This window comes from Pongo pygmaeus, chromosome 11 (genome assembly GCF_028885625.2).
Source record: "Pongo pygmaeus isolate AG05252 chromosome 11, NHGRI_mPonPyg2-v2.0_pri, whole genome shotgun sequence".
In the NCBI taxonomy this organism is placed as follows: Eukaryota; Metazoa; Chordata; class Mammalia; order Primates; family Hominidae; genus Pongo; species Pongo pygmaeus.
This window is the reverse complement of record NC_072384.2, coordinates 86,389,154-86,413,676: the sequence shown is the minus strand read 5'-3', so window position 1 is coordinate 86,413,676 and position 24,523 is coordinate 86,389,154. Positions and strand designations below refer to the sequence as shown.

Below are 24,523 nucleotides of genomic sequence, written 5' to 3'. Positions count from 1 at the left end.
TTTGGATTTTAATGTACGATGGTCTTTATTTACAACTTTATTGGCAAAAAAGGGAAAACTTTTAAACAATTTAACACAGGGCATTGCAGCTGATCCTGTCAGATAAGAGAAGTTCCATTTTAAATGTCCATCTAATTGTCCAAAGATATACAATACTGAATCTGCACACGCAGTTTCCTTTATGAAGTACAGTGCTCATGTTTTAGGCAGTCTTCTAAACATACAAATACAAAGGAAATTAAATCACTCATTAAAAACTGTGTCAAATGAAGGGTACTTTAAATGTAAGTTTGTTGTTTCTGGTAATAGCACATGCCCAAATGAAAACCAAAAGATGGAAAGGCAGATACACTTCTTACTTGGGTGGACAGTTACAACAATCAATCATTTTCTGCAATGACCATTATATTTTCAATTTATCATTAACTACTCTGAACTTACTATGAGATGTAGCCAAAGTCAGAAGAGAAGACGAAGGGACAATATTCCTTTTTTGCAGGAGGTTAACTCCTCCAGAATCAGCATAGGAAATAAACATCCTGTTGATTCTAGGTGGAAAGAAATTAATGTAGTCAATTTCAACTCAGGCTGAGCTGACTTAACTTTTTCAGCGACGTGTTTGGTGTCATTCTTCTAAATCAAGTGTATTTAATTCTTCTTCTAGTTCATCCAAATCCTCTCCAGTGAAAAGATTTTCATCAACAGGAACAGCATCAATGGCTCCATTTTCCGGTCCCTCCCTCTCGTTGTCCTCTTCCAAGTCACTTCTTTCACCATTTTCAGCCCTACCTCCAGAAGCTTCATTTAATTTGTTTTCTAAAAATAAAAACTGGAATCAGTAAGGCGTAGAAGCAGAAAACACCATTCTGCATTAGCAACAGACAACATAGACTGATACCACACTACCTCTTTTCCTTTTCTCCATGAAAGCCATTTCCCTAGAATTACTCCAGCAAGAACTGATCATTCTTTTCTGAGCTTATTTGTGCCAATTATCTACACCTACTATAAAATACTGTTTTTCACTGTAGACATTTGACTGCTTAATGGTTTATACATTTGAAGGCAGGATCAATCTTCTACACCTCTGTGTTCCCTACATGACCTAGCAATTAGATTTTAAATAGTCAATTTCCATATAATATTTTATTTGAATAAATGGTTATGGAAACCAAAAAAATGTTTGTAATATAAGCAGCTACTTGGCTTTTGGTTTTGCAAATAGTATTTAAATCATGCTGTTGTAATGCTGTGATTGTGACAGCAGAAAATCTTCTTCATGTATTCAAATTGTTAAAAAAACATAGTGCTATACAGCTACTTTTCCTTATAGGTTATAAATGAGAGAAAAAAAATGCTGCCTTTTCTTGTTCAATGCCATTGACATTTACACAGACATTTTTTAACAGCCTAATTTAGATTTTAGTTATTTCAAACATCTCTGATGACAAAGTCTTGGGAATTTTATAATCTCTGAATTATTTGCAGTTGTGCCTATTGTCACCAAAGCCCCTACTTCTACAAAGAGCAAGTCAATCTGAATACTGGCAAGATAGTGGTTTGCTAACACTCTCAGATCTTGGGAGGGCAAGCTGGTTTTCAAGTTACAGCTTGCGTGCTTTTATTGTAAAAATAATGTTCAGCCTTTTCTGTCTCAGCTTTTGCCTTAATGGGCATTTCTTGTGCCGTTTTCTCCCAGAGCAAGCATGCCAAACTTTTACCCCTTTCTTCAAGTACCTAACTCAAGGCACAATTAGACATAAATTATACCAACAATCCTAGACAGCCTTCCCTCCATTCTCATACCTAACTCATGATTTATATATTTTCATGTCTTGCTTCTATAACTAATCTTTTTTTATATTTTTATATATTTTCATGTCTTGCTTCTACAACTAATCTTTTATCATCAATTTTTCCTCCTTACCAGATCCTCTTCCTCTGAGCTACAGATACATTTAGGTTTTCCATATCCTAAAAAGCCCTTCCCATGACCATGTCTTCCCTCTAAACATTAAGAGAGAGAGGACTGTATTCATTTTTCTTCTCACTGTTATCATTGCAGTCTCAATGAAACTGGCACCCTATTCGTATAACCAATTACAACTAGTAACTTATTTATATTCTTTTTCATCCTACTTGCTTCTTTGGAAACTTGTTTCTTAATTTTTCTCTGACCTTCTCAATGTCTTTCCTAAGCATTTCTTCTTTTACCTACCCCAAAACACTGATGTTTTGCAGCGTGTTCATGTCTACACAATATCCTAGACAGTGCACTTTTGATAATCAAAAAATCTCAAACTCGTGAGGTCCCAAAGTGAACTCATTGACTTTAACTCCAAGCTCATTTTTGTCTCCTTCTAGTTTCCATTAATGATTTTAATATACACCCAGCTGCTCATGTCTACAGCCTTTCACTATTTATTACTGCTTTTATTTATGGTCAAACCACACATTTATGTTACCAATCTGGTACCTGCACACATCTAAGTTTGCCAAGCCTGGTATAACCCCCCTTAGATAACTTCCTACTTCTTAAAATTAGGCAAAAGTTAGCATACTTACCATCTTTATCTGAAGTATATGTGCTGAATCTTTCAAGACTGGCTACAGTAATACCTGTTTCATCTACATCTCTTGGGATGTACAGGCTTAAATCTATGTCATTTACACTCACTGAATCATCAACCTTTAACAACATATAGAAAAGAAAGTTGTTACAAATAAGAACAGTTTTCTTTTACTTCTGACATTTACCTTAATGAGCCAAAATTATCACTGATCCAAGTGAAAACAAAAGACCAATTACTGGCCAGGTGTGGAGGCTCACACCTGTAATCCCAACACTTTGGGAGGTCGAGGTGGAGGATCACCTGGGCTTAGGAGTTTGAGACCAGCCTGAGCAACAAAGCCAGACCTTGTCTCTATAAAAAACAAAAACAAAAGATCTATCGTCAAAATTATTTTTTCTAAACTTCTTTTAAAAAGAATAGCAAGGAGTTATATGAAACTTCTTCCTCTGCCATCACATTTTTATATATAGAGTATGATTTTTTTCTTTCAACCCAGAGGCCAGAATTTTGTAAGTACACAAAAAATGAACAGTAAGTTATCTGTTATTACGAAATCTGTCAACAACCAAATGACTGTGCTATTGTCTCATGCTCCCCACATTGCAGTTTTAAATTAGTGCACTTGTCCCATAACTTTAAGCATAAAATATTAAACAAAAAATAACTCTTTCTTTTAGAGGGAGGACAAAACATACTTTTTACAGGTAATACATATAGCACTCAACCACATACTAGGCACTGTCCTAAGCTGTATAAAGAACTACTAATTCATGAACTCATTTAATTCTCACATACTCTCTATGATGTAGAGATAATCATTATGTCCATATTAGATGAGGGTGGAGGCCTAGATTAATTTCCCATGGTTGGAGTAAGGATTTGAACCCAGGCACTGTGGCTCTGATGTTGGTGGCTCTTAACCATGTTGCAGTATTTTCTATTGTTTCTTCCAATTAACATAAGGAGATAAGGCACAAAGCTTCCTCTTACCTCATCACCACCTGTTCCCTGGGTGTAGCGGGTATCATCTGCTTCCTCATCATCATCATTGACCAGTTCAGGACGAAATTCAAACACTTCACGACCACTGATCTATTCAGACACACAAATATATCAACTCAGGACAAAAATCTAAACATTCCTTGTCACTGATGAAATAGGGACAAAATCTTGCATGACACAGAAGTTGAAAATGGAAGAATAAAGAATCAGTTTGGGTGAGTCTGAGACATACCACTAGTGCTTTCCCTGCTTTGAAGTCAGCTTTCCTTCTTTCCATATCTTGTTCAAGTTTATCAATCTTTTCTTGTCTTTTCCTTTTCTTCCAGGCAAGAAAAGATTCTAGAGTGATTTTGGTAACATTTGGACCTAGGGCAGAACGCTGCAATGATAAAGAGTTAATTTTTTTTCCACAGAAGTCACCTCAAATAGTGCTTAGTAGCAGTTTTCTCTTAATGTGATTAATTCCTTGCCCATGACTATCCTGAAGATATTACATTTGAATAAGCTAATATATGTATTTTTTTACTTTACATGGCAATGAGCAAAATGAGTATCCAGAGATACAAACACTAAAAATATATTATTCTGAGCTAGATTTCTTTTCAACATTGAAGATGAGTAACTTGTCATAAGAAATTGTTTTAACATGAATCAATTGCTGAAAATAATAAATATATTATAAAAAGCACCATAACAATATCCAAGTTTCATTTGTGTTCCTGAGGAGATGAGAAATAAAACTAAACAAACAAACAAACACCTGCTCTTCAGGGCCAATAATCAAATAATAAATATATAGAACAAAAAATTTGCTGAACACTTGCCAGGTATTAAATGCTTTACACACACTAATGCACTGATCCCCAAAAATAAGTGAACAAAGGGTAACGAAGAATTTACCAAAGATGAATAGCTAACAAGTGTCAGAACCAGTATACAAACCATCTCAAATATACCTGACTCTGAAGTCTACATTTTCTATTATAGTATGTTATATCCTGAGTGAGACACTAAATAATAAGGCAAAATGGATATAGTTTTTAATACGCAACCCTAAATCTAATGTTTCTAATAATCTCAAAATTTTCATAGAATAAAACTGTGTTTTGTACGGAGCCAAAGACAAGTGGCTGAATATTCTCTTCAGACTCATTCCCTTCTATAAGCAGAGGGAGTGTTTTGAGTCCAGAGCTGATAAAACATATAATTTAAAAACTAGAGTGTTGTCTTCCTCCATACGTATGCTAATAACTAATATACTAGTGAAAAAAGATATCAGGGCGAAAAATCTAAAACTACAAAAATTCAATCAATCTGAGAACTAAGCATTTTTAGTAACTCAATCTTACAGAAACAATTTGATAAGCCAGTAGCTAGTACTTAAAAGACTGTTTCACAATCCTAAAATTAATGTCATGATTGGCTAATGTTTATGGCTAGGTTAACATTTTACACATACAAGAATAATTAAAGTAGGGCAACTTTGGGAATAGATCACAATATATTTTTTTTTCCTTTCATAAAAGGCTATTGCCCCCAAGTGGTAAGTATTAGAATTTCACAATAAATACTGCTTTCAGTTTTTATGGTAGGAAAAGGATACCAGTTACCTCTCTCTCAATTAGATCTTCTAATGAAATTTCATCTTCTTTCTCTTCCTTCTTTTTATCTTTTTTCAACACAAATCCAGGAGGAAGTGCATGACGATACATGCAAATATCACCCCCTCCAGGGCATACCCAAAACCAGCCATACTTGTTGTTTTCAATAGCTTCAAGGAAATGCTTGCACACCTATAGAGACAATATTATTCACAAGCGGTGGCTCAGTGTAGGCCATTTCCAAGGTAAATGCCTAAGTATACGGAACAAGTATACACACAAGTACGTTCTATTACACAAGTACATTCTATTCATTTCTGCACATAAGGGTGCTCTGTCTAGCCTCTATTCTGTGCAGAAATGCAACAGAAGTTTATCTTAAAATATTTACAACAATGGCAAATTCCCTTAAAGGCGAATCTATACAAAGTTTTCATTTGTTCTAAATTCTAAATCATACAAAAATGACTTACTTGTTTCAGTTACCCTTTGTAAATATACGCCCCCAAATCAGAATATACAGTTAGCTATAAAAAATAAAATCAGGCCAGGCGTTGAGGCTTACACCTATAATCCCAGCGCTTTGGGAGGCCGAGGCGGGCGGATCACCTGCTGAGGTCAGGAATTCAAAACCAGCCTGGCTAACATGGTGAAACTCCACTTCTACTAAAAATACAAAACATTAGCTGGCCGTGGTGGCACATGCCTGTAATCCCAGCTACTTGGGAGGCTGACGCAGGAGAATCTCTTGAACCTGGGAAGCAGAGGTTGCAGTGAGCTAAGATTGCGCCATTGCACTCCAGCTTGGGCAACAAGAGCAAAACTCCGTCTCAAAAATAAATATAATAAATGATTTTCTTTGGTTTGATCTTTCCTAAATAAAAACGAATCACAAGCAGTATACAGGAGCAAGGTACAAAAGGAATACAAAAGAGAGTGACCCTTCACAACTTGGATAGAAGATACAATCGTATTTAAGCCTCAAGTATTAAGCTTTGCAAGTAAGAGAAAACAAACAGTATCCGCCCCCAAAAACAAACATAGCAGATGTGTATGAATGTAGTATTTAGAATTATTCTAGCACAGCAAGACTTTTCACTGTAACTGCACTATAAATATAGACATAAATGCAAAGTTTGAGACGTCAAGAACCAATTTTTAAAGGTACATTTCCTGGAATTAGAGCCACTACCTAACCAAAAATTCATTTTGGAATTCATATGTAGAAATATTTTAAACCTTAAAATTTAAAAATCTATCCCTATTAAAACTAAATACATTATTATTAGTTTAACAGGCCTCCTTCCACTCTATGCAAAAAAATAGGGATTTTTATCTGGATATATAATTTTGTTTATCCATATTTGAGAAAGTTCACCTCAGAAAATGGCATTTAAAGGACTTCAGTAACATAGTTTTATTCTTGTTCAGCTATTTCTGAACAAGAATCTATAAAATCTAACTTGTAAATTCCAAAAATAAAGCTTCATGTACCTTATCTTGATGAAATCAAATTTTCCAGTAACTTACAGAATAATCTAATAGAAAATAGCAGCAAATACCTTGCCACATAATTCTCCCTAATGATAAATATCACAGCAACTCAATTCAAGAAAAGGACATACTATTTGAGTTTTTGGTTTTTTCTTTTCCGCCTCACCGTGCTTCTTGTTCACTACTTCTTCCAGCTTTTTCTCATCCCAATTATCCATAGTATCTAAATAAAGAAATGAAGATTAAATACTGTAATTTTATCTACTATTCCCACAACACATATCTCCTTAGACACTAATGCTGTGTTATAAGACTCATGGCTTAACACATTTTTCTTTTTCTTTTTGTTAAGACAGGGTCTCACTGTTGCTCAGGATGGAGTGTGATGGCATGATCACGGTCTACTGAAGCCTTAACCTCCCTCAATCAGCCTTGATTGACTGAGCTCGATCAATTCCTCCTGCCTCAGCCTCCCAAGTAGCTGGGTCTACGGGTATGCAACACAATGCCTGGCTAATTTTTCTGTTTTTTTTGTAGAGATGGGGGTCTCATTATGTTGCCTATGCCAGTCTTGAACTCTTGGGCTCAAGTGATTCTTCCTGCCTTGGCTTCCCAAAGTGCTGGGATTATAGGCATGAGCCATTGCTCCTGGCCTCACAGTTTTCTTAAAACATTAAAGGCAGAAATAAATAGTTTTAAGATTATTCACCAAGGCCGGAGCAGTGGCTCACGCCTGTAATCCCAGCACTTTGAGAGGCCAGGGTGGGCAGATCACGAAGTCAGGAGATCAAGACCATCCTGGCCAACATGGTGAAACCCCATCTCTACTAAAAATACAAAAATGAGCTGGGCGTGGCAGCGCGGCCCTGTAGACCCAGCTACTCGGGAGGCTGAGGCAGGAGAATTGCTTGAACCTGGGAGATGGAGGCTACAGTGAGCTGAGATGGTGAGATGGTGCCACTGCACTCCAGTCTGGGCGACAGAGCCAAGACTCCGTCTCAAAAAAAAAAGAAAATTATTCACCAAAGCTTCCTAAGTACTTTGGACAAATGAGCAGGTAGTACTGAAGGAAAGGGTGACAGACAAATCCAAAATAAATCACTGTTTTTTAAAGTATCTTCATTTACTTAAAGGGCATATTATGGTAATTTTCAGATTTTATAAAAAATAATAAACCCAATTAATTATTCTTTATAAACAGTCTATTAAGATTGAAATGTTCTTCAATTTAATAAATATCTTAGTAGCAAACCGAAAGTATTAAACATTTATTTTTAAGAGAATGTTTTTAAAAAAATTACCTTTTTCAAGTTCTTCATCTCTTGCATCAATGTAAACACTTCGCTTTTCACATTTTCTCTCCAGAGTCAAGTCATGGGAGAACTTACACTTATCGCCTTTAGTACACTGTCCTTGCTTGAAGAATGCACATACCACAGACTTGGGATCTGCACCTATGTCAAATGGCATATGGTATTTGTATTATAATCTGCCAGGCTGTAAAGTATAGATTCTACCTGAAATATGATTAATTTTGGTTAACTTATTTTCCATTCACTGATGTGAGAGGAAAACGGCACTTATGGGTGATTAGCAAGACATTTCTTTAAAGTTCTTTTTGTAGCATTTTGTGTCTACTTTTGTTTCTTTTATTCTGACTATGAAAGGTGGCAGAGAGTGTGAAACCAAACAAGAACATAGGCTATTTCACAGGCTTTGTCTAGGTCATGTCAACAGGGCAAGAGGCAAAAAGGAGGCCAGGCATGGTGGCTCACGCCTGTAATTCCAGCAGTCTGGGAGGCCGAGGCAGACAGATAACGAGGTCAAGAGATCGAGACCATCCTGGCCAACAGGATGAAACCCCGTCTCCACTAAAATACAAAAACTAGCTGGGCGTGGTAGTGCATGCCTGTAATCCCAGTGACTCGGGAGGCTGAGGCAGGACAATGGCTTGAACCAGACAGTCGGAGGTTGCAGTAAGCTGAGATGGTGCCACGGCACTCCAGCCTGGTGACAGAGCAACACTCCATCTCAAAAAAAAAAAAAAAAAAAAAAAAAAGAGGCAAAAAAGAAATGAACATACATGACAGAACAGTGCCAAAAACTTGGGACGTACAGTTTATTCAACTATGGTTTTGCTTACCTACTACCAAAGACTGAATGTTATAAATCAATTAGCAGTCTGTTAAATTACTAATTTTGCCTTAAGTGTGGGGTGCATGGCTGCAGTTTAGCTGTATTAGCTGTACAATGACACAGATGTGAACATATACAGAGGAACCATAAGCAACCCACTGACATAGGTAATTTTGATGAAGGGAGTAACATAACATTTTCATTGCAGATACAACTGTCTTATTATCTAAAGAAAATAAACATCAAAATAAATAGTTTTTAGCATAAACTACATTTGATAAAAAATCACACTTCTGAAATTTTAAGTTTACCTTTACTTATTTTTTGAGCAGCAACTACAGGTTTGAACAGCTCATTTAGCTCCTGCAATTCTTTTTTCTTGTCATCCTTCTTCAATTTCTTTTCAGCTTCACTCTGTGCTACCTATAATATTCCCAGGTTTAAAATGTAAATTTGATTGTTTACAAAATTGTTTTTACTACAAAGTTAGCATCACCATAACAAGACACTTGCATATTTATAGTCCTTACCTTTTAACATCAGTGTTACAATGGCCCTACAGAGTCTATTCAAATGTTGTGGTTAAACTATTAAACAAAATTGTAATGATGGTACCATGCCTAGTTAAAAGCAAAAGCTTATAGCAAGAAGCATTTTATTAAGCATTTACTACATGCCCAGCATTTTTAGCAAATAGTTTTCACCTGCAATATTCTTCTGTGAAAACAACCCACTCCCCAGAAATGTACAGGTTCATTTTGAAGATGAGAGAAGCAAACATCCTGAAATGTACAGTCCCACATGATAATGAATTATACCACCCCAAAAACCTATATAGTGCCCTCATGGAAAAACACTGGGTTAGGTCAATGTAGGATATTAAACAAAACAATTCAAAACAAAACATGACATATAACATAGTTCCAGGCACACGATTTACATACCTAATATGATTAGAGGATTCATCCAAACATTTATATGTCAGGTCCTATGTTAGATGACAGAGAATACAATGAAAAGACAAAGATGCTTATTTAAAGAAGCTCAGAATCTAGCAGGATGACAGACATGTCAACAACTGTAACATAGTATATAGTGCTCTGGGAACAAAGAATGCCCATATACCTGATAAAATTAAATTGAGCCAATAACCTTATGGATGAGTTTTTCTTGATGGGCAAGAAAAGAAATACAGAAAGAGCCAGCCAAAGCAAAGTTACAGGCACTAGAGGAACAAAGTATGAGAAACATCACTAAGATGCTTAGATTGTATCAGTAGATTGAACAGAGTTCAACTCAACTGTTTAAAGTAACCCAATAACAAGATCAGGTCACATTTTATAAAATATCAAGAGGGCAAGTTTTGTGGAGGATGGATTGGGAATCCAAGAATAAAGGCAAGAGGCTGTTGCAACTGCTGTACACAATAAAATACAAAAGCTTAAAATGAGCATTACTGGTGAGGATGGCGAAAAGGAGACAAGAGCTGATAAGACTGACTGAACATGAAGTATAAAGGGGGAGGAATCTAGGATTATCATGTATATGGTTAGTGCTGTTAAACAAGACAAGGAATACAGGAGGAACAGGTTTCAGGGTAAGAGGTGAAGATGAGCTTAGTTTTAGACATACAGAGTGCAAGATGCTTACAGAGCATCTGGGTGGAGCTCTTTTGAAGGCAGATGGACATGCATATTGATTCCACTGAAATCAGAGAGGGTCTGCTTTGAGATAAAGACTTTAGAAATAGCAGCTTACAGATAACAATTAAAACTTTGGGTATATGTTACTTAAGGAGAGCATAAAAAAGTGGCAAGAGTAAAGGACACTTCCTTGAAGAAAATCAATATAAAATGGGACAAAAGAACCTAAAAAGCCCAATAAAAAGACCTAGAAACATCAAAGAAGCAGGCAGAAAACCAGGACAAAATGTGCTCAAGAAAGAGGAAATTTTAGGAAAGGAATGGCCAAATGCTATAATTAGGTCAAAGACATCCCAAATCCTGAATGTGACTCTATATGGTGGATGTGTTTAAACAGAAAAAATGTTTCAAAAGAAAAAATTTAAGTCACTTAATTTTTAATAGAAGTATCCTTTGCTCATCAGGCCCATCTCAAACATTTGTGGGGCAATGTTTGAGCAAGAATACAATGGAGGTCTACAAGCCATTTATCTAAATATTTAAAATTAGAAATCAAGTTCATGATGAATAAAATATGGTCTATAACCCTACTTGACAAATATACTTTATGACCTGGAAGGACAGGTTCAAATTTAAAATGCTCAGACTCCATGGAGTTCCACACTGAAGCATGGCAGTAACAAAAGAGTTAGCCCCGGGCTCTTTTTTCTCCTCTTCCCACCCCGTTTCATTCCACTTTGGGTGTAGGGGGAGGTAAAGGTGCAGGAAGGAAGGAAAGGGTATGGATGCAGGCTCTGTTCAAACGCTTAGTGTACACTGTTCTCTTGGCTACCTCAGACATATTAGTAGCACAATGGACAGAGATGGGCATGGTGGAGAGGCCTTTGTAGGCAGATAAACCAGGGTCAGACTGTTGTAGGAAGAGATGTTGCAAAATCTGGGTAGGTACATCTCCTTGGCTTCAGTGACTCCTCACCTGAGGGGAGACAGCAGTTTGGAGAAGACACATGTATCACAGGGCCTAGACCAGGATACCTCCTGTCCAGCTCTAAGAGCAGCACTACTGCTCATTTCCGATGTTATATATGATGGGTAGGTACCCCATGCTCACAGATAAAAGTCCAGTTATCCACGCAAGTATCAAAAATATAATGTTAAATATACTATCAAAGCTAACTACCAGCACACACATTTCATAACTTTCCCAGGTTTATGAATTCTGATATTACCACTCAAAACACTTCCCACTAGAAGAAAAAGTTGGGGAAGAGGAAACAGGATTGAAAAACGGGCTAAGTGAAGAAAGTGAGTTCTTCTTACATATTGATATCTATATTCACCAGAAAATTTACATTATTTTCTTATTTAACCACCAGAAGAATCCAACAAAGAATAACTGCACTTCCACAATACAGATAAAGACCAGGGTTGCTATTTAAGGATCATGTAACAAAAAAGATAGGAAGATTCACACCCAAGTCTATCTCACTGCAAGGTCTCAGCTGATCTGCCCGCCTCGGCCTCCCAAAGTGCTGGGATTACAGGTGTGAGCTCTAAACATTAATTTTTATTAAACCAGGCTATTAAGTTAGCAGTTTGGAAGAGCAATAGTTTTAGATTCTAGAATCAAGCTGGGAAAATGGATGTGAAAGGAAAGTGTTGGGTCACTGACGAGCAGACAGCATGAGCAAGAGAAATTTACTTATCTCACAAATACGTATTAGCAGATTTTTAAAAAATCTGTAAACACATGAGAAATTCTCTCCTACATTACAAAAATGTGTTTCCAGAAGTTAATGAAAAGGAGATAGAAATAGTGGAAAAGATGTACTTTAAAAATAAAGATCCATGTCTATGAAATCTTTAGAAGTGAGAGGTCTAAAGAACCTGAAAAAAAAAGGGGCTACATTTTTTCAAATGAGTTGCCAATGGATAAACTCATTTTAAACTTCGTATGAGAGAATAAATGCCTAAGAACAACCGGGTAAATAGAAAATGTATACCATTTTGGGGAAAAGACTTGCCTTCAGACTTTAATGTACAGTCAAGCACAGAATTAATGACATTTAGGTCAATGATGGACCACATATGACAGTAATCCTGTAAGGTTATAATACCATATTTTTACTCTATCTTTTCTATGTTCAGATACACAAATCATTACTAATGTGTTATAACTGCCTACAGTATTCAGTACAGTAACATGTTGTATAAATTAGAAGCCTTGGAGCAACAGGCTATACCATATAGCCTAGGTGTGTAGTAGGCTGTAATATCTAGGTTTGTGTAAGTACACTCTATGATATTCGCACAAGGACTAAATCGCCTAACGACACATTTCTCAGATTGTATCCACATCACTAAACAATGTATGACTATGACTGTAGGTCAATAGTGGTATTTCAGTGGGATAAATGATGCTGGTATGAGCAGCTATTCATTTAAAAGAAAACAAACTTAGTCCGGGCATGGTGGCTCACGTCTGTAATCCCAGCACTTTGGGAGGCCAAGGCAGGCGGAGTGTGAGGCCAGCCTGGGTGACACGGCCAAATCCTGTCTCTACAAAAAATACAAAAATTAGCTAGGTATGGTGTCATGCGCCTGTAGTCCCAGCTACTTAGGAGGATGAGGCGGGTGGATGGCTTGAACCCAGGAGGCAGAGGCCGCAGTGAGCCAAGATCACACCATTGTATTCCTGCCTGGGCAACAGAGTGAGAACTTTAAGATATATAAAATAAATTCATATGACATAGACTATAAAAATAAAATAATTAGAAATGATCTAGGAAAAATATGCAGAATCCAGTGGCAGGGGAGACCTTTTAACCATATTTTTAAAAAGCTAGCAATGTATCTAGCAATATTAAACTCTATATATACATATAAGTTAAAAATTGGTGCATGGCAAAACATAACTGAAATATCACCAATTATCTACAATGCAGACAAAAGGTATCTCATAAATTGACAAGAAAAAGACAACCAATAAAGCAAATAATTTCAATAGGGAAGTCACAGAAGTGCAAACCCAAACAGCTAACAAGTATACAAAAGATACTCTCTAGTAGCAAGGGAAACAATGTAACAATAAGATATCACTTTATACTTATCAGATTGGAACACATTAAAAAGAACCTTAGTATCTATTGCTCATGTACTACAAATGAAAATGTGAAGTACTACAGCCTCTACGGAAAGTGATCTGGCAAATTTATAATGTTAAAAGTAGAAATCCATTTCCCTTGATCTGGAGTCTGTTACCTGCTAATTTATGCCACAGAAATAAAAGCACAAACACATGTAAGAACTCCTGTATTTCTTCTAGAGGTGGTCTTAGTGTCAGAAAGCTGGAAACAAAAGTGATCACTTATGAACAGTGAAATGGATGAATATAACACACCTGTACTGTAGAACAGCATGCAATCATTATTAGAATAAATGAGAGCTATATCAAAATGGCTTGGACAATATCCAAGAGATACTGCTGGTAAGGAAGGCCAAGGTGCAAAAACATTTCAAGTAGGATTCTGTTTTGAAATACAATTATATAATAATACCAGACATTTTATCTGAAACAGAGGCTATATTAATATTACATTTATAAAAGATATGGAAATTTAAATTACTTACCTGACGTGGATTTTGTTGACCAAATTTAACTTGATGTGTGACAGCCTTGATAAACTTCTGTTGCTTTGCTCCTTTCTTATTCTTCAAACCAAAAGTTTTGTCCTACATGAGAAAGAGCACAGAAATATCTTAGCAATTTATGTTACCATATATATCCTCCAATGATATCTAAAAATCATTCTTTTATTTATTGATAATTATTCTTTACTAATATAAAAACATGCAAAACACTAAACATCAAGTCAAGGCAATATATGACCTTAAATCATCACCCAGATTCTTTACAATTCAATACGTACTCACCATTATCATCATTAAACCTGTTATTCCATGAAGCTTTTTAAAATTTTATTTTTTTATATATATTTTTTATTATACTTTAAGTTCTAGGGTACATGTGCACAACGTGCAGGTTTGTTACATATGTATACATGTGCCATGTTGGTGTGCTGCACCTATTAACTTGTCATTTACATTAGGTATATCTCCTAATGCTATCCCTGCCCCTCCGCCCCCGCCCCCCCCCAACAGGCCCCGGTGTGTGATGTTCCCCTTCCTGTGTCCAAGTGTTCTCATTGTTCGATTCCCATCTATGAATGAGAACATGCGGTGTTTGGTTTTTTGTCCTTGTGATAGTTTGCTGAGAATGATGGTTTTCAGCTTCTATGAAGCTTTTTCTAAAGCATGTTTTGGATATCAGTTCTATGGGATGTGCAAAGTTCTTATACTGGGATAAGAAGTCATATAGTTAAATACATTTAGGAAAATGCTTGATTAAAAGGATTCTTAATTCTTAAGCACAAGGTATCTTACAGCCCTTATCAGAGGGAATATAATATGCAGCACCTCCAAATCTTCCTTTGTAGCAGAATCCATTTTTACTCAGAGTATCTAGAGAGGTTACACAATACTGAACACATTTTTGGGACTACTACATAAGAAGAGGAAGATACATTCAGTTCTGGACTGGTTTTTTAGTTAATAAATGTTATCCTCTCAAAAACAATTAAATTTAATAAATCAAACTACTGCAATGTATACATTCCTAGTTATTGCTAAGATAGAAATACTAAAAGTATGTAAACTAAAAGCAACATTTTCTTTAAATCTGGACTATTAATACAGTAACTTGGTAATATTCAATATAACAGCAGCTATCACTTATGGTATGCTCATCATGTGCTAAGCACTAAAGGTGATCCTTGGCTATCTACTCATATTTAGTAAGTATGCAGTATGCGGCAGGGGGGAGAAAAACATTAAAAAAAATAAGTATGCAGTACAAAAACATAGAAGCCATTGCACAAGTATGAGCAAGTGTGTGTGTGGAGGGGAGCAGTGGTCTGTAGTGGACTGAATTTTGGAATGCCCCCAAAATTCAAGTCCACCTGACCTTAAATTTGACTTTATTTGGACATAGGTCTTCACAGATGTAATGAGTTAAGATGACATCATACTAGATTAAGGTAGGCCCTAGATCCAATAACTGGTGCCTTAATAAGGACCACACAGACACAAAGTGAAGGAAATGTGAAGACAGAGGCAGAGAGACTGGAGTAACACTGTTATATAAGCCAAAGAATGCCAAAGATTGACAGATGCCACCAGAAACCAGGAAAAGGCAAGGAAGAATTCTTCCTTACAGTCTTCAGAGGGAGGGAGCATGGCCCTGCTGACACTAATTTCAGACTTTTAGCCTCCAGATCTCTGAGAGAATAAATTTCTGTTGTTTTAAGTGACCCAGTTTGTAGTCATGTTACAGCAGCCCTAAGAAACTCATATAGCAGGCTTGACTAGTGAGCTTCTCTCTAAGGTGAATGTGTGACAAGCCTGACAAGAAATAACCAAATGCTAATATCTGAAATATTTTTTCTGGGTCTTTTCTGGTTCTCTGGAGAAAGATCCTCTAGCTGGGAGGGCAGGAAGTCTAACTGTAAACAGAAGAAAAGAGCAGGTAGAAGGGGTCTCAGTTTACTGTACAGACTTACTAGCCTCCATTTTCAGGCTCACATCCCACCTCCTCTGTGCTTAGTGTTCCAGAAGCAGAGAGGCCTGTTCCCCGCCACCTCCCACCTCCAAGAAGACCCTTCCTGTTTCTTGCAGAGGCAGTCACCTGGCTGAGTTGTAGTAGGTAAGAATTATTAATTACTCCTAACACTTTTAACTTCTAGTTTTCAGCCTCTTGCCTTCTGTATTACCTAGTGCTTCCCATTGTTGAGTTTTTTTTCCCCATAATTTTGCAGAGGAAATGCACTTGCTTCTTACAGGCACACTCCTAGACAGGCACTCAGACATAACCGCTCTGCTCTAAGTCAGTTACCAACTCATCCATCCACTACCAATCTTCATATGTTGAAGTTCAAGATTACAGATGTCTTCTAATTTCAAAATAGAATTTGTATTTCTTTCTCATTCTCTTGTTTATGGGTGGTTTTAGAGAGGAAGAAGAGGCAAAAAGGTCTTCTCAAAGTAATCTGAGACCCTCTGAGTGGCATTTAGTATGAAACAAGTGGTCATTTTATAGTCTTTATTTTGCTATTATTTCTAAGGGAAAGGAAAAGTAATAATGAGTAGAAAGAATAATAGATACAAAATACCACCATGTGGACAAGCTAGAAAAAGAAAACAATAGTACTGAAACAATTAGTATTTAAAAACATCCAACATGACATAATGTTTACAGCAACCTCAAAATCAGTAAAAGATCTTTCAATAGTCTTAAGACAAAAAAGTACAGAGGGTTTTGCTTCTAAATGGTTGTCTCTCATTGGGAAATATCTCTTTATACATGACATCTATATCCATATACCAAAACTTTGCTTTCCTCTACTTAAATGCTTGTTTCATGATTTAACATCCCAACATGGTATTATACAAAATTCTACGTGAATTTTCTACAGCCTATGTGTATGAAAAAAGGTAGGAAGCACAAACAAGCTGGATGTTTCTGCACTGAGCCTTTTATGGATGGCTTCCCTTGTTTCTATAAAGAAAGTTTAACACTCAATTCAATTTGAAGAAAGATGGTCAACATAATGTGATATATACAGATGAACACAGTGCAGCAACTAAGTATAAAACGCTATACTTTTCCTTTACAAAAAGTGAGCTCTCACGGGAGGGAGAGGAGGCTCTAGAAAAAAATGTGATCAGGATTAAACAGCATCTACAGGTGCTCTGCCAGAGAAAATAAACTGCGGTTCAACCCATGCTCCATCTGTAACTATATAGAAGAAACAACGAATAAATAAGGCCAAATAGCGAAGTAGATACTGCCAGATAGACTTAGGAAAGAAAAATGTCCCCTAAGGGGACCTGGCCAGTAAGAAAAGAAAGCACTCACAATGGCAGTTTCTGGTAAAGCTGTATAAACTCCCGATCCCAGAAGAAAAAAAAAATCAGGTTTCATTACACTGCTCTGGCACATAAATAACCAGTTTAAAGAGATAATAAGTGAGTTGTGTTCACCTCTAAGTTAGAGCTCAGAAATTAACATTTTTCCACAGAGAAAGGGGACACTTATTTATCTAGCATTCACTAAACATAAACATAACCTCTGAATATATACTTTATTGAATCTTCTCAACAATTCTATGATACACAGAAACTCAGAAATGATAAATTCATTTGAAGTTAAGTCATTAATAAGGGGCTGGCTGTATAGTGCAAAGATTTAGAAGCATAAACTCTGGAGCCAAACTGCCCAAATTTTAATCCCAAACAGAGCTGTGGAAATTACCCTCTTTGCCACAGTTTCTTATTTGTAAAGTGAGTCTCACTTAGGGTTGTTGTGAAAGTTAAAAGATTTACCTCAGAGAGACAGTGGTGGACAGCAAGGACTCTAGAGGCAGACTTCCTGTGTCAGAATCCCTGGCACAGTTACTTGCCAGGTTAGTAAACTTGGGCAAGTTATTTAATATCTATGCCTGATTTCAAAACCGTAAAAAGGGTAATAATACATATCCCACTGAGAGAATCAAAGGAGCTAGTATATTTATCACTTGTAGTTGGCTTGTCTGTCTTCTCTCCTTCTCCCCAAAACACTGAGAACCCTGTCTGGGCCAGTAAATGTTAACTATTAAGTGACAGATGATATTTGAACCTAGGTATATTTGACTCCAAGCAAATTCCTTGTTCTTTCTACAGTTTTTAATAAACTACTTCTCAGAGAAACCTCATTAAGTTATTGGGCTGGTTGGTGCGCAATAAGCTTTCTAAATATCACACTGCAGATCTGAGATACCAATAGCACCTCTTGAAAATAGAATGATTTGCAATTTGGAGAAGTTCAAAAAGGCTTCTTCCTGAGTTTAGGACACAGCCCTATCTAAAGATTAACCTGAATTACAAGGTAGAAAAAAAGGAGGTTACAGTCAACCCCAAACCACAGTTAAAATAAAACTAGGAGAATAATGGTCCTCATTGTATTAATAAGGTCCCAAAAGTTAACATGATAGTAAAGGAACTGCGTGTTTACGTGTGTTTCAGAAGACAACTTGGGACATGAATAGAGAGGAGTCTAGAAAGAAAAGGATGACTTCCTGAGGCTCCAAGAGCCTTAACACTCAGTAAATTCCAGGCTTCACTTAAAACTCCCCTCCCAACCGTAAGTAATCCCATTTCTTTTACAGGCCAGCCTCCACTCCTTAAATAAGATGTTTGGAAAAAGGGAAGCAGCGGAAGGGCAGGTCAACACTGAATAGTGCTCCAAGATAATGGAGTCTACCTCTTGGGACATTCGGGTAGGCAGAGGCTGTCACGGTTTTACCTCATTAGTTTTCTCCCAAATGCATTAATGTAGTTTTGTTGTCCATCCATGCAATATATATTATGCAACTGGTTAATCCAGCTTCAAGTATTCAACATTTGATTTTGGCTACTGGTAGCTGTTCTACACTGGCAACCAATTTCTCTTGCTCCATCCTTCACAACACTTGGATCCTGTCTCTATAGGTCCCTATTACTATTTCCTTGCTGATACAAGTTCTTAGCTGGTTATCTTTTATTTGCTTGCCCTAAGCCCAAGATTATTTCCCTCTTTCCATATTCAAACTTTCTATTGCTCAATACTGACTCCATTTGTCACTAAATTTTAGTTGTAAGAAAGCAAATGGTATATGCCATTTCGGACTAATGTGCTAATTTCTAACAGAACCATAATCCTGTTTGACATATTCATTTTGGAAAGTATTAATACAAATGAATTCATAAAGTTTTGGGGCATGTGAAGAGGCAAATAAAAAAATGGAGGCAATATTAAAAAATGGGCAGGAACTAAGCACTGTATAGACTGTACAGATCAGTCTGATGTCCTCTAGTTTTTATTTATAATACACTATCAAAACAGGCAATAACAATAGCTGCCATTTAATGAATATATACACCATATGGCAGGCACTTTACATGTATTATCTCATTTAACTCACGGGAACTAGCTGCATTTTGCAGATGAGAATTGCGTTCCAGCTAGATTTTGTAACTTGTCTAAAACTAGAGCTAGTAATTTGAAACATGGGACTCAAACCCAGGTCTCTGACTCCAAAGCTACTGCTCCTTTCATTAAATTGTGCTATCTGATGTCTCTTTTACTTCCTTAGAGTTCCCAAAACCTGCATGTTGATTTTTGCACAGTGAGGGTCCATAGAGGTGGCAGCAGAACAGGTACAGAAGAGGAAAGAGGTGGGTAGGGCTACCATTATTTTCAAGTCTATTGAAAAGTGCTGCTTAAAAATACATGTTTTAGTTAACTATTAATTTTAAGCAATTTAGAATTTCAGGTCATACAGCTATAAAACCTCCCAAAGTTAACCAGATTCTGAAATAAGTATCAGTCTTTATATGTCAAAATAGACTATAAAAAAGTAGTATTTCCCCCTCCAAAATTATAACAGTCACAGAGATCAATTATCTTCTCGGAATAGTCACTAAGACGTGCTAGGCTTTTAGGGAACTTTAAAAAAAAAGTTGCCTATATAATGAAGCAGACTATATCATTTCCTAACCAGGCCGAATAACAGAATAGTCTCATAAATCTAATTTCACAAATGCTGTAACTTAACACTACAATTCAAAATATTGTTGTGCCTCTCCAGTAGTAGCAAATATCAATGTTGCACCTGAGTCTGACAAACTTTATTGCAGTATTTTTTGAAAAAGCTCATCAGGTCGGTGGAGTGGAACATAAAAGAACATCTAGATTACAAGACGTCAGGCTAGGAGGACCTTCTTAAAGGCAAGCGGACACATTTCAAAGGAAACAAACTATGATCACTGAGAAACAAATGGAAGATCTGAACATCTTGTTCACTAAGAACCCATACCCAAACCTCAGTCTTCAGAAAGAAATGGCCTCAAAGACATACATCCAACGGTACTGCAGGTTAGGTTAAAGAATGATAGCACAAAACACAAGAAAGCAAAATGCAAGCATATTCAGCAAAAGCAAGAAGCTCAACAACTGCAATTACCTGAGGGTGTAGTCAAGACCAGTCTTTCCCAGAGAAATATAGACACACCACCCAGATCCCCTAATGATGCCTATCCTGTAGCTCTAATGTATACAAATGATTGGACACTCTCATGCCAACTCAGCGTATGCCCCAAGGTTACGGTCCCTACAGATGACTCCATTAGCCACAAAATAATCCATTCTGGCTGCCGAGATTTTAACAAACACTGCCTCTAACTCAATTTGGAATCCTAAGTTTGTTTTTCAAGCGTCAATTATAATGTCTTTTGGCTCCTCCAAGTAGAGAGAGGCACTAAACACAAAAGGTGACATATTGTAATGGTTCCCATACAAGAGAATACTTTTCAGCAATAAGGAACATACTAGAAATATACACAACACGGGTGGATCTCAAAAACACTGCGTGGTGTGAAAGCAAAAAGAAGGACACAAAGGCTACCTACTGTATAATTTATATGAATTCCTGGAGTGGTAAAAACTAATCTATCCTGTCAAAAAAATTAGTGGTTGCACGTGTGGAAAGAATAGAAAGAGGCACAAAACAAATTTAGTGGGGTGATAGAAATGTTTCAAGTCTTAATTAGGGTGGCAGCTACCTGGGTGAATACATTCCTCAAAACACATAGAACTATACATCTAGAACCTGTACATTTTATTTTACATAAGTTATACCTCAACAAAAAATAAATTAAAAAACATATATATTAAATGTGGAAAACACAGAATCAGGCTTAATTTCACCACTTTGTTGTTGTTAATATTTTTAGTTAAAAAGTGCAGTTGTCTTATTTTGCATTTTTCTTTGGAGATACCTTCATTATTGAAACTAAAATTGCTTTCTCTTTACCTAAAAAATAATTTTGTCACAAGATGACTAGAATCATAACATATGCATCATTTTAAAAGTTGATGGATACTATAAACAACTTTCACACATAATTCCTTAAAATAAGAATACTAGTCCTACTCATTAAAAATAAAACAATTAGATATAGAGAAAGCTCTACAATGCATGAAGTATAATTTAAATTGCCTAAATTATTACATAACATTTAATTTCAATGGGAGTTTTACTTCGTACCACGGTCCAATCTCAAGGAAAACGACATCCCTAAAATGTCCTTGGTTTTCATAAAAGTGAATGCCATCAGATCAACAACCCCTGAAATTTACCTAAGTGCCACGAATCCAGATTGCTCAAATAAGGTAATAGAAAACACAGATGTGAAGGTAATATTTCGTTTTTAAGTGTCTGGCTATAGTACTTCATGACAGTTTTAAACTGTACAAATTAGCAATAAGAATACCAGTTCCGCTTCAAAGTTGGAACCTGGCCAAAGATACCAAAATTCTTAAGCATTTTCTTAAATCCAATGAGCAGACTTTACACCTTATGCGGTAAAATGGTCATGGCTTTTTCTAATTATATCCATAGTACAAGAGGTCCTATTTAATTAGGAGGGTTAATAGCAGAAATCGAGGGAAGAAATACCTCGTTGGGGTCTGTATGGTATGTTTATGTAATGTCAAATATGGTTCATCTTTTAAGGAAACTCAATTCAGTTGTTGGAAAACAAGTGCACAACATGTAAGAACGTCAACAGCGTTCCGTGGCCATTAAAGGGCTACAGGCTCAATGTGTTAAACGAATATATATACACACACATATATACATACATAGATGTATACAGATATACGTATACAGACACACACACACACACATATATATCTCAAACTGGGTTACGGGACTTCACACAATTAGTGACACTGAAACCTAATCTCTTTTAAGGCGTTATTCTATTTAATCCACTTCAGAATGTAAGTATCAAGCTCTGCGTTCAAGACCCTGGGTTGTGATGGAAAGTCCTTCCATTCTTTATGGGACTTTAAACAGTTCAGAGGTGGATCGAAAAAGCCACCAGGTCGTAATTTGTTGGTTCGAAAGAACTAACAGTACCACCCCTGGGTGACGGGTAAAGAAATAAGGAACACAAAGACTCGTCATGAGTCGGTCTTCCAGAAAGACGCTGGCCCGAGACCTTTCAGCGTATTTCTTCACACATAACCCTGGAAAATCTCCTCAATTCTGAGAGGACTAGCAAAGGATAAACCCTGTGCCAGTCCCGAGGGGTCATTTCGCACCCGGGTGCATGGGTGGGTGAACACGGGCGTGTGGGCGGAGAGCAAAGCCCAGGTGCGGGGGCGCCAGCAGCGTCACTATAGTAATGAGAGACAGCTAGCGTCATCAGGGGCTGGAGAAGGGGCAGTGGGCCACAGAGGCCTAAGGGAGGAACACGTGGCCAGAGGAAGGGAGCCGGCTCCCAGGGAAGCCCGGAGCCGGGAAGTGGCTTTCCGGAGGGCTCGCGGCGTGAGTGGGGGAGGGGTGGGTACTCACTTCGATAATCTTCTCCTTCTTTTTTTGCTCCGCCTTTTTGCTGCCCCCGGCCTGAGCCTGTTTCTTGGGGGGCATTGCGGAGACAGATGACACCGGCCAGACTTAAGCGCCGCTGAATACCGTCAGGGGTTCTGGCCCTGCGGCAAGACGAGGAGGAGGACGGGGCCTCACTCGCCGCACCGCACGGAAAGCGAGTCGCTCATTCGCCCCGCAAACGCGGCCTTTGCGACAGGTCGATGTCGCAGAGCATAGTGGGTAGCGAGGAGCGGCTCCCGGAAGCGGAGCTGCGCGTGCGCGCCCACTGCGTCCGACTAGGAGGGGGCAGGGACGGGACGTGGGAAAATGACTACGCGTCACCCGTGATGTCGCGCATCCGATAGGCCCTTTCCAGATGGCAAAAGGCCTGAGGATGAATCTGGGCGAGCTGGTTGAGTCCATGCGTTTGTGCTTCCTCTCAGTCCACTTTCGCTTACGATGGGGCGACTCTTGTCCATCGTCGCCTCACCTGGAAACTTTTCCTGCCGGCCCAGTTAATGGTCTCCTGTACCATCCCCATCCTGAGTGACTACTAAGCAGCCGCAGCGACTCGGGGTTGCTCCGTGACCACGTTACTCAGTTACCTTCTTGTTCCCTGGAGAGGCGGAGCTGAATGGCCCGTGAGTGCAGCGTCCTTCAGATTCCTGCCAAGGATTATTAAAAAAATGGAAAAAGTTAACTCTGATTTGAAGGGTCCCTTTCATTTGAAGAGCATCTGAGATGGCGTCGCAGATAAGGAGGCACTTGAACTCCTTAGAAGTACTGTATTAAGTTATTTTGAGACTTTAGGAGAGTGCCTAGGTGACTCCTAAAAATTCCTTTATAACGTGAAAGTAACCAAACTTAGTTTGAACTTAGTTTAAGTGCTTGGTAGCTCCAGAAATTCCTTGGCACATTACACACACTATTTCACTTAGTTATCACAACGACACTTAGGTGGGAATTCTTACTGTTTTCGTTTTATAGAGGAAGTAGAGAAAGGAAGAAAGATGCCCAAAGTTATATTAAGGACAGAGCCAGAAATTGTAATCTTGGCAGTCCGGCTTCAGCCTATATGCCTATTACCTAACATTACAAAGTTAGATCCTGTTTGAAAAGGTACCTGAATGATGAATGGGACCCGCTGATATTTGTACAAACGAAAATACTATTTTTTAAAAATGTACAATGCTTAGCTGTTATTTTTTAAAATGATTATTGTTTAAGCTATTTCTGTTAAGAAGCATTGTGGAACCAAGAATCATCTTTATAGATAAAAGTTTTTTATCTTTTTCATTAATTGAATAGGGAGAAAATGATAAGCCCCCCTACTTAGTCAAATTGATTATTTGCTTAGTAATTTTCTACGTAAGATAATGTCAAGGAACCCCAAGTATGTTTTGTGTATGTGTGTGTGTAGAAGAAATGTGATAGCTACTAAAAAGAATTGTGTCGAGAATGGTAGGTGTGTGTGTGTTGACACACTTTTTTTCATTTGGGCTCCTATTGCAGAGTAATGGGCTCCCCCCCTTTTACATATTTTCATCTTTATTTTTTGTAATTGT

At 37.5% G+C, this 24,523-nt stretch overlaps 1 protein-coding gene and 1 long non-coding RNA gene across 2 annotated transcripts in view; one reads left to right on the top strand and one right to left on the bottom strand.

The window, feature by feature from the left end:
- Positions 1–23,587, bottom strand: ZC3H15 (zinc finger CCCH-type containing 15). Its single transcript, XM_054477772.2, has 10 exons — positions 22,944–23,587; positions 14,080–14,181; positions 9,118–9,229; positions 7,972–8,124; positions 6,802–6,893; positions 5,186–5,368; positions 3,808–3,954; positions 3,564–3,665; positions 2,566–2,689; positions 1–816 (listed from the first exon to the last, which is right to left on the bottom strand). Exons 1-10 carry the CDS (start codon positions 23,016–23,018, stop codon positions 626–628), a joined length of 1,281 nt encoding a protein of 426 aa, XP_054333747.1. The 5' UTR covers positions 23,019–23,587; the 3' UTR covers positions 1–625.
- The window catches only part of LOC129031418 (uncharacterized), a 60,283-nt gene continuing 58,545 nt past the window's right edge, over positions 22,786–24,523 (top strand). The window contains exons 1-2 of the long non-coding RNA XR_008501034.2: positions 22,786–22,916; positions 23,402–23,599. This is a non-coding gene — a long non-coding RNA (uncharacterized LOC129031418). The remainder of the gene's footprint in view (positions 22,917–23,401; positions 23,600–24,523) is intronic.